Source organism: Prunus avium, chromosome 1 (assembly GCF_965620075.1).
Source record: "Prunus avium chromosome 1, drPruAviu1.hap1.1, whole genome shotgun sequence".
NCBI classification, from domain to species: Eukaryota; Viridiplantae; Streptophyta; class Magnoliopsida; order Rosales; family Rosaceae; genus Prunus; species Prunus avium.
Window position 1 is genome coordinate 17,913,845 of NC_142284.1, and position 10,329 is coordinate 17,924,173.

At 43.4% G+C, this 10,329-nt stretch overlaps 1 protein-coding gene across 1 annotated transcript; it reads right to left on the bottom strand.

The window, feature by feature from the left end:
* Window positions 1-7,755: 7,755 nt before the first annotated feature.
* LOC148297472 (protein FAR1-RELATED SEQUENCE 9-like) lies at window positions 7,756-8,738 on the bottom strand. The gene is made up of 2 exons (XM_088247159.1): window positions 7,972-8,738; window positions 7,756-7,816 (listed from the first exon to the last, which is right to left on the bottom strand). Exons 1-2 carry the CDS (start codon window positions 8,736-8,738, stop codon window positions 7,756-7,758), a joined length of 828 nt encoding a protein of 275 aa, XP_088103285.1.
* Between the last annotated feature and the right edge of the window lie 1,591 nt (window positions 8,739-10,329).

Consider the following 10,329-nt stretch of genomic DNA (forward strand, 5'->3'; position numbering starts at 1 on the left):
GTACAAGAATTTGTAGCAGAAGGCCGTGGCGTTATGCTTCTTGGGGGCTCGAGCAAATGCGTTGGCTAGCGGCTCGTTGTCTTGGGGAGCGGCCACCCCCTCAGCTGTGGGAAGTAGGCCTGCAGCCAGAACTGGAAGGCCCATAGTGGACCACCATGCTTCGGCTTCATCCCATCAGTAACGATGTCATGAAGCGTGCGGTAGATGTGGCCGAGTAGGAACGGGCCGAGTGCTAACCTACCGCCCTGCGCTAGGTAATCGGCCAGGTGGGCGAACTCTAGGGTAACCTTGTTCGCCTGGGTGCAAAACACGAACTTGTACAACCAGTACAGCAAGAACGCGGCGTGTTCAACCTCGCCGAGAGGGGCAATGGCGTCATCTTCAGCGCTGTCTTCTACGCCGAAGTTGCTGTAGAAACTGGAGTAGTTGAGCATGTTCTTCGCCTTGCTCCCAGCAACTCTCGCAAGAGTAGGCCACGTAGCCTTAAAGCTCCCTTCCACCTCGGGAGCAACAAGGGCGGCGTTTACTTCCACGCCGAGGGGGGACAGGCCGAACAGGGCGGCCATGTCTAGAACGGTCGGCGTCATCATGCCGAATCGAAAGTTCATGGTGTTGGTGGCCGACGACCAGAAGCACAGGGCTGCGGCCAAGAGCGACCGATCCATGACGAGCGGCCGATCGAATAGCTTGATCAAGTGGTAGATGCCTTGATCTTTCCATTGCTGACCGAAGAAATGCTCCATCCTCGGCAGCCATTTTTCCCAGTCTGGGGTCACGGTTGGCCATTGTTGCTGCGGCTTGAGGACATTCCAGTCTTGGAAGTCTCCCCCGTCAAAGGCCGAAAGATCCACTAGATTGTTCTTCAGATGGGCCACAAGCCTCTCTGGCATTCCGCCATTAATGGAGGGGCCGAGAACGAAGGAATCAGTGGGGGCACCATCGTCATCAGCCCAGGGCGTGATGATGTCAGGGAGGATCGAGCCCTGAATATGTCGGCAAATAGCCTCGAATTCAGTTTGGAAGGTTTGGGACCGAACTTCAACAGATGTGGGGGTATTGGAGGCCATTAGAGTAGGCTTGAGGTGAGTGTTTAAAGGGGAAATGCGAAAAAAGGGTAATGAACGTGAAGAACATTGGAGGAAAAGCTTAAAAGAAAAGGAATAAGGTCTGTAGGTTCTAGAAAATCGCGAGCTCACGAGGGATTCTCTAGTAACCTTGGAGGTGCGAAAGTTTGATGGGTTTTGAAGGTTGGAGAAATGGGTTTTTGACAAAGCTTGGGCGTCTGAGGATTCTGAAAGCGTAAGGAGAAAGCAAGGAAGTCTGGGTTTTTATATTGGCGCTAGAATTTGAAATGAAAGGGTGTGTCTCTCTCGAGAGACGTAACGTTCTGTCAGCACGCTCAACAGGCGCAACGACGTGTCAAAAGTCCAGAGGCCGTCGCTTCCTCTGACAAAGCGAAGCGACGCCCTGGGCAATGATGGCCTGCACGACGTGCTTGAGGCATTAAATGCGCCGACTGGCCTGCGCATGTAATGCCCCAGTTGTCAATCACTTCAGAAAGGAATGCAAAGGGTCCATCCCTTGGAATCCATTCGGCCCCTACCCATGCCGAGGCCGAAGAATCCAGGAATGTGGGGGCAATGTTTGTGCCTGATAAATCACGGCCATAAACTAGTCGAAGGAGCCCCTTCTCTCAGCCCTGGCACTTGTTCATAAAAACTGAAACGCAGCGTTTCGCCTTCCTAAAGACAAAAGAAGAAATGCTAAGGCATGATCATCTCGGCCTCAAGCGCAGGCCGAACAAAATCACGGCCAAGGCATTAAAGTCAGATCATCACGTGATAGCAGGGACCCAGGCTTCATTTAAGAAGTAGTGCCTGTTTAATGCAGCAAACCCACTGGCCACAAGGAAGCATTTAATGCATGAGGGAAGGTGGGAAGTGACTGAAGTCAGGATTTGGTGATGAGGACCAGAGTGATTAGACGTGGACATTCTCACAAGAATTCTGACAGCCTGAGATATTGGTTCACCAGCTATCCAGGCCATAAATGCGTCTCCACGGCCAGAAGCTCAGAACCCACGATCAAGAGCGGCGGCCGAGATTCACCGGGATTTCTGGGGTCACACCACCATACTTCACGATCCCAAATGTCGATTGGACTGCCCACTTGCTCCAATCAAGCTCCACCATGCAGATTTTTAGCCTCGATTACTCCTCCAGAGACTCTTCCTATAAATACAAGACTCGAACTACATTCAAAGGGTTCAACACCAAAACAAAGCCTCCCATGGAGCAACTTATTTTTTCCTGTAATGCACTTTCAATATCTTTACTTGCTTTCCTAGGAGTAGTGTTAGATTGTAAGGAAAATCCATTCATCAATATATCATACGACCCTTGATTTTCAAGGCGCCGGAGCACCATCCTTGTTGTTCGTTCACTCACCCCATATATCACACGACCGTCGCTCCCTGAGCAGCACACCGGAGCACCGCCCAAAACCCACCACCAACACCATCACTCAACGGCCTTGTAGTTCAGGCCGTGAACCTAACAGCCGAGACCAGTTCCTCTCTTGGCTACAATCGTTTGATTAGGAAGACGAGTTCAAACAGGCGCACCACTTATCCATCCAACAATCATCAGCACATCGATGCACGGTAGACTGTGCTGGCATGTCCGCGTACAACCGGACCGCACCCAAAAGCAGGAAACCGCGTGTCAACGCATATCCCCTCGGCCCGGAACTCCAGGCCGTGAGATTTGCGCGGCAGACAACAGCTCCCTCTTCCATTTGCAGGGTTCACAGCAGTTCCAAGCATCTACGTTGTGCCAATCTTCGCCCCAGCGGTCCCATAACTGATACCACTCCCGATTACCCTCACAGTGAATGCAGTCTTGAAAAAAACGTTTGTCTGCAGTAAACTTTGCAAGCATAGGAGGAGTCATGGTGCCAGACATTGTATACCGACGCAGTCGATTGCTTATTGAATTCCTGCAAGCTTGCATGTTCAGTTTCTTCGTTTTGCTGAGATGGCACAAAAACTCCATCGCATTCTCCTTGCCCTCGCTAGGGTTCAACAGCCCTAGCAAGCCAATAAGGTAGGAGGCTTCCTTATGCCCTGACATAGCCGCCACCCGCAGGTTCTTCATGCCCTCATCATATTTCAATATGAAGAAGTCATGAATAGCTTCTCTGTAAATCATTTCTGGATTGTTATGTTCTTTGCACTTTTGCAAGAACTCAACAATTTAGCCATCATCAAACCCGTACCAGTCCTCATGCCACTGGTACTTATCTACTGACACCGTTGTCCAAACCTCAGGATCATTCAGCATTTCTTTAAATAACTTGCATGTTCCTGCCATGCTGTATAGATCTTCAGAGGACTGCTTTGCAACCGCGAGCAGCACCTTAAACCATGCCAAATGTGGAATATCCATCTTGGTTGTTGGAGAAGAGGGACTGAAAAGGGTCTGTGGAGAAGAGGGACTGAAAAGGGTCTGTGGAGGATTTAATATTCACGGTGTCGTTTTGGGACCAAGAAGAAAGTGCCGGATTATATGTACCCAACCGGCGTGGCCCACTTTACAACGGACGAAGACAACTTTGGGTTTAGATCAGTAATTATTGTATTCGTTTCCCAAGCGGTGTGAGTGATCGGACACTTCACAGTCATCGATGAAGGTGGAGGCGTGGAATTAGTGTTCGCGCGTTGCCCTATTTACAGCATTTATGATACTACTTATCACCGTCAACAGTCAAAAAATTATAAATGCTTTTCGTGATAATTATTATGCTAAAATCACATCACCACTTATGAAGCAAATGACTTAGTTACATTTGAACATGACCAAATAATCAATTTCATTTTGCCAACTATGAAACTAAATATCAACGCACCATTAACAGTAAAGTAAATGATCACACTGTATATGATACTAATAATGCAAAAATGACATCACCACGTATGAAGGTAACTTGCATTTTAACATGACCAACTAAGCAGTTGCTTCTTGGCAAATATGAAACTAAAAATGAACACATATCACTAGTACAGAAAAAGGAAACTGTGTTTATGATACTGATAATGCAAATATGACATCACACGTTCTGAAGGTAACTTACATTTCAACCAGGCCGCATGAACAATTAAATCTCCGCAAATATGATACTTAATTTTTCTGATTATCACCTGTAAAGAAAATGAAACTACTGTGTCTGATACTAATAATGCAAATATGACATCACCACGGAAAGTAGGTATTTAAAGTGGTCACTCCCTAGTCAAAGTGAACAAATTAATTTTGGCGGGTAAAATTAGTAAGGGGACTGCTTTATAAATAATAAAGTGATATATTTTACCTCACATTGCACCCCAAGTTGGTCCAAACAACCCTCAACTCACCATGGGTTCACCTACGAAAATCTCCGCCATATTTATAACAACTCCACCAAAAAATGCAGACCCTATCTCACAGAAGAATAAGAACGCTGAAGATGTTCTTGTAGGACCTGCAAAATCCATACACTTTTCATCTGAGGACCACGATGATGCAGGTAGTATCGGCCAGATGCGATACGATGCGTTGTTGACAGAAATAAAACGTCAGAAGATACGTCTAAGATGGTATGAAGAAACATTGGGGAAGGAGAAAAGTGAAGCGAAATTACACCTTCGATCAGTCAAACTAATGAAACAGAGGGTTAGGCTTGCGAAAGGAAAAGGTTGTCGAAGGTTCAGGGGGTCGAATGAGGCAGTGCAGATGAGGGAAGCAGAAGCACGTAAAGGGTTCGACCTGTTCCGAGAGTATGCAAAATGTGTTGTCCCAAGCTACAACTGGGACGGAATCACCATGGAGTAAACTGTCGCTGGACAACGTTCATTTTGGTTATTTTCAGTAAGTTTGTTTGGAAAAAATGCCAAAAAGTTCATTTTGACTGCGTTTGTTCCAAGGTTGTGTGTGCTCCTGAAGGTGTAACCATTTTGCTTTGGACACTTCAGATGGTATCTTATATGTATCCAAGCTGTAAGATGTGAAGAAAGAGTGAGTGAAAAATATGGGAAACTGCTTTTGGTTTATTATGCGTACTTTTGGAAAGCTAAATGGGTATGCTTTAATTGAAGTATGTTTACATTATTTTCTGTCAACATATTTAATTTGTCTTTACAAAATGCCTAAAAGGAATGGGATAGTTTTTAGCATTGATTGGATCTCTTATATGGAGTTGTTGTTCCTAAAATGGTAATATGAGGTTTGCTTATTCGTGTGAAATATATAATATATGACCAATGAAATAACAATAATAATATTCTGTGTGTCATTTGATAGGAGAAAATAAGACTAATTTTTTCCAATAATTAGATACGAAGCAAATGTAATCGATAGTTGTGTTATTTTAAATTAGATAATGAACATGAAGGAAATAGACGGAAAAGATTTGCAAAACATAATGTTACGGTTGAAAGGAAAGCGAGTTCAAACCCTATTCCGAAGATGAAGTGTACACTCTGTATTATCACATCTGATGAAATTGAGTACAAAAGTGAGTTGAAAAAACACTTTCGATGATTTATAGCTTCCCCCAGTTGTGTAATGCCACAAGGAGCTGGAATCAATTTTGGGGCATTTTTTCCGATTTTTCTCCTTGTTATTACCATGTCTTCAATAATTTCCCCCCACTTGTGTAATGAAAATAACGAAATACAACACATGGGGGGACCTGACCGCATCAACCTTGGGTAGGTGCACACATGCACGTCAGTGACCATTGTGTCACCCTTCCTTCGCAAAAATAAGGATAATGTTTCCAAAATGCTACAACCTCATGGAAAGTTGAAAATTCAAAATTCATGTGTATGCTTTCTGTGATTAATACGAGGCTTTAATCCGAATGCACCATAACTAAATCAAATACTCTCAGTACTGAACAAAAAAACAAAACTGATGTGACAGATGGGAAAAACAGTTAAAACAAACTGCGGAATACTCCAGGACATCATATATAAACGGTGTCGTATGGCTATGGGATTCACATCTTGTTTTCTTCCTCACTCTTCTTTGGACTTGTGTTTTGTGCATACAACGAATCCCCCAATCTGAAGAAACTGAAGATTTGTGAACATGTCAACCAGTTCAGACTGCAATGCAAATCAGGGGGACTCCGATGGGTCATGGGAATATGCCCCCAATTATCCAAGGTCCCTTCTACCACCGCTACCACTTCCAACCTCCTCGGCAAGCGAGGGCGACTCCGATGATCCTGCTGTGGAAATAAATGATATGAAGAACAAACTGGAACACGACTTCTCCTTGGTCCATTATTAGACTCAGAAGTGTGTCGGAGCTGAGTAGAAGTTGGCATATTTGACGCGCCAAGTGAACAAAGCACGTTACAGAAAAGAGAAGCACAGAATTCGTGGCCAAAAACGAAAGCACAAAGCAGAGGATTTGCATATGACCAAGGAGGATGCTACGTACGAATCTTTCAGCTTCCACAAAGGAGGCGACAAGCATGGCCAGGCAATGTCTCTGGCTTTCAACGAAGGTTTTGAGCAATTCAGACGGTTCACTGCAGATGTCCACAAAGATATTGATTGGGATGCCATAACTCCGTCTGCTGCATAGCAAATCATCTCCGGCGGTAAACACCCACCATAGCTAGGCCACCAACTAGCACAAGCCAACGATAATGACGGCTGGTAGCCATATCAATCGCTAGGCAATTGTTATTCACTTGATTGTTTTTTGTTTATGCCCGATCTGACTTACGTGCAGCTTATTCGGGTTTACATCTACTATCACAGCCTTGGGTTCTATGTTCTTACCAGAGTTCAATCTTATTTCTTCGATCACTAACTACTGAATTAGTAGAGTTCAGTTACTAATACTGCTCAAATTTTTGGTTTCAAAATTTGTCGGTGGGTCGATAAATTTTTTCAAGATTCTCTGACACAGATATTCGGTTCTTTGACACATTACTGACTCATAGTGATAGTTTCAAGATGCCCTTACTGACACACAGTGATGGTTTCAAGATTCCCTTACATAGATATTTCATTTTCCTTGCAATCGTTGCAAAGATGTATAAAACCCACATTGCATGAATCCCAAACGAATCCTTTCAAACACTGGCTTCACGTTTTGAAAGTTCGAGTTACGCATAATTATTGCAAGCATGGTGCCGTTCACGAGCGTCCTTGTGGGACGTGCAGGGATCTATTCGCGGTAGGTCCAGACAATGTTCAATACTATCGGTCTCCAACCCCTTCTCCCCCAAAGCCCCCATCTCCCATTGTTTGCATGTGTAAACCCCCAAATTTAGAGTGGTGCCAGGATTGCTATAATGACAAACACATTCTAGATTGGGAGGAACGTGGCCGCTTTGAGTCAAGTGATGACTCTGATGCTAATAACTAAGTGGGTCTTCAAATAACTTATTGTTGACTTTAATGTAGTTTTTTTAATTTTATTTTTCTATGTCCGAATGTAAGTCATGCGATACGTGTGTGACACTTAATAATTATCGAATACAAAAGTTACTTTGTTTTTGGGCGGTTTCACTGTTGCTGTTCACAAACCTTAGTTCAGTATCAACATGAGGCACTTACATAAGATTCACTAATGGTTCCAGATGGTTTCCAAAATGACGCAAATTGGTATTAACAAATATTCACACTCCGGGACCGTAAATGAAATCAAACTCTTTCAGAAATGACTCTGTCATAGTAGGTTCCCTGTCCTGCGTGCTCTAACTGGGCTGCAAATTCTCATCAACTGCAGCACCAACTTCTGCGTCGGAAGATGAAGAGCTGCAACATCAAAACAAATAAACAAGTCAACAGCATTTCTTGTATAAAATTCAAACCCACACAATTACATATTCACTTACGGGCTCACAAATTTTGGACAAGTCCGTCTATCATGATCAGTCTTCCTACATTCACTGCACCGCCGTTTATGTCACTCCGCTGCCTTCTCTTTTTGTCCTTCCACTCTTCTCGCACGCTCTTTTGCTTTTACTCGATGGGGATCCTTCATTCTGACTTGGGGAGAACTAGTTCCGACCTCTCTATTGGGTTCTTCTTCGACACGAGCTCTTGATGACAACAACCTTGTATGCTTCCCACGATTGTCGTCAAACGAATTTTTCAGCAACTCAAAACCTTCATCACACAACAAAACAGAATCTATCAAATCACCTGCAACTTTGCCAAGTTTCGATCTCTTAACCAAAACCAAACCGTCCACGCAATCTTTAACTTCTTTGTCATTCTTATCATATACTACACCGCACTTTGCACTTTGAAGCCATCGTTTCAATATGTAATTGTCTGGCAAGTGCTCCACCTGCTTCATTCTTAAAAATTCTAGGATGTGTCGGCACAGAATACCCCAAAATTCAAATCCTTTGCAGCTGCAATAAGCTTTATCGACATCTTTATCATGCACAAGCTCCTTCATCCGTGTCACCCCCGGATTTACCCACTCACTTACTTTATACTTGCACTGGGTCTCATCTTGCTCTACAAGTTCGAACAAGCATAAAAGGCTTCTGAAGTCTTCCCTCTCAAACATTTCAAGAATTTCCTGAGTGTAAAGGCGTGCCATTTGATGTTGCATTGGTGTTCGAAATGGCAGCGGAGGTTTTTCATTGGTATCAACATGATCAGACATTAACTCCTTGTGCCTCTGTGAACCAAGAGCTCTTTCAAAACGTACAATGAATTCCATCCATGCGTTTTTCCGGTTAATATATTGTTTGAAAAATGCATGACAGCTCTCAGCCCGTTGACTACTTGACATCCCAGCCAAAAACACATGTTTTACATATGATGGAACCCAATTCTCCCACAAAGCATGAATCGAGCTCAGCCACGGATGGTCTTTCAGCCCATTGTTTGTGATGATTTCATCCCATTTCGCATCAAATTCTTATTTCGTGTCCATACCCCATATGCATTTGCACATTTCCGAAAAACATTCCCCAATGCCGGGTTTCTCCATAAACTTATTCAAGATATGCCATATGCAATATCTATGGAATGTTGTTGGGAGAGTTAAAGCAATTGCCTTTGACATGGCTGCATCTTGATCAGTGATGATCATTTTGGGTGGCTCACCTGGCATGGCTTTCTTGAATTCTTCGAACAATCATACAAATGAATCTGTGGTTTCACTAGTTATGAATGCACAACCAAACAACACTGTCTGCCTATGGTTATTAACGCCTAACAAAGGCGCAAAGACCATCCCATAGAGGTTCGTGTTGAACGTCGTATCAAATACCACCACATTCCCAAAAAACCCATAAGCTCGTCTTGACCTTGCATCTGCCCAGAAAACATTTCCCATCCTTACTTCCGAATCTACCTCCATATTGAAATAAAATGAATCATTTTTTCCTTACTCAGCCAGAAAATGCTCCTTCAGCAGCTCTGCATCATGCCCAATCACCTCCCCACACACGTCCCTTGCATAATTATAGACATCTCTCCTACCAAACCCAACATTTTCCAATCCCCCTACTTGCATCTCAAGAAGGCTTACCTGTTTATGTACAGGGATAGTAACTTTGCTCATATGTGTACTATAGGCCTTTGTAGACTGTTAAGTTATGGTGAGATCTCAATAGATGGACTTTATCAACTGTGGTCATGTCATGGTGTGTATCTCATTGAATCCTACAACAGTGTACTTATTCTTCTCTTTTACCTTCAAAATCGCAAGTTTAGCCTTGCACCCAGTTCGAGTACAACATCGCTGTCTTCTCTTACGACTAATAGTGCTTGTCAACAAATACCCTTGTTTATAGCATACATATTCTTTTCTTGTTACCTCTCTTGTGAATGTGCACGTTCTCGTTGTAGAACACCAAATGCCGAATTCGGCTTTCGTAGCATACATATTATAGAAATTGAACACATCCTCATAGCAATCAAATTCAAGTCCCAATTTTGGTTTCAAGTCCGAACTAATTTCCGGTGTCACCTGTCCTTTGCACTCCATTTCACAGTTCTTGCAATTAACCCTGAATATCACATCACCACCATCATACATGACATGAAAATCACTATCTGTGAAACATTAAAGACCTACATACACACTAACGTAACTCGTGCTGATGCCCAATATTTGGCACATGCTTTCAAACAGCTTGAAAATATATATCAACTAACATATGACATCAAAATGACTCTCTGGTGAAACATTAAAGACATACATACAACCTAATCTGACTCATGCTGATGCCCAATATTTGGCACATGCTTTCAAACAGCTTTAAAATATATATTAACTAACATATGATATGCAAATCACTTTC

What these genes read in the sequence shown, in the direction of transcription:
- LOC148297472 (XM_088247159.1), bottom strand. Translation starts at nt 8,738, where the DNA reads ATGGAATTCATTGTACGTTTTGAAAGAGCTCTTGGTTCACAGAGGCAC. An exon ending in CAAAAAGAGAAGGCAGCGGA is followed by an intron (nt 7,817 to 7,971) that starts GTGACATAAACG and finishes TTGATGTTGCAG; the next exon opens with CTCTTCATCTTCCGACGCAG.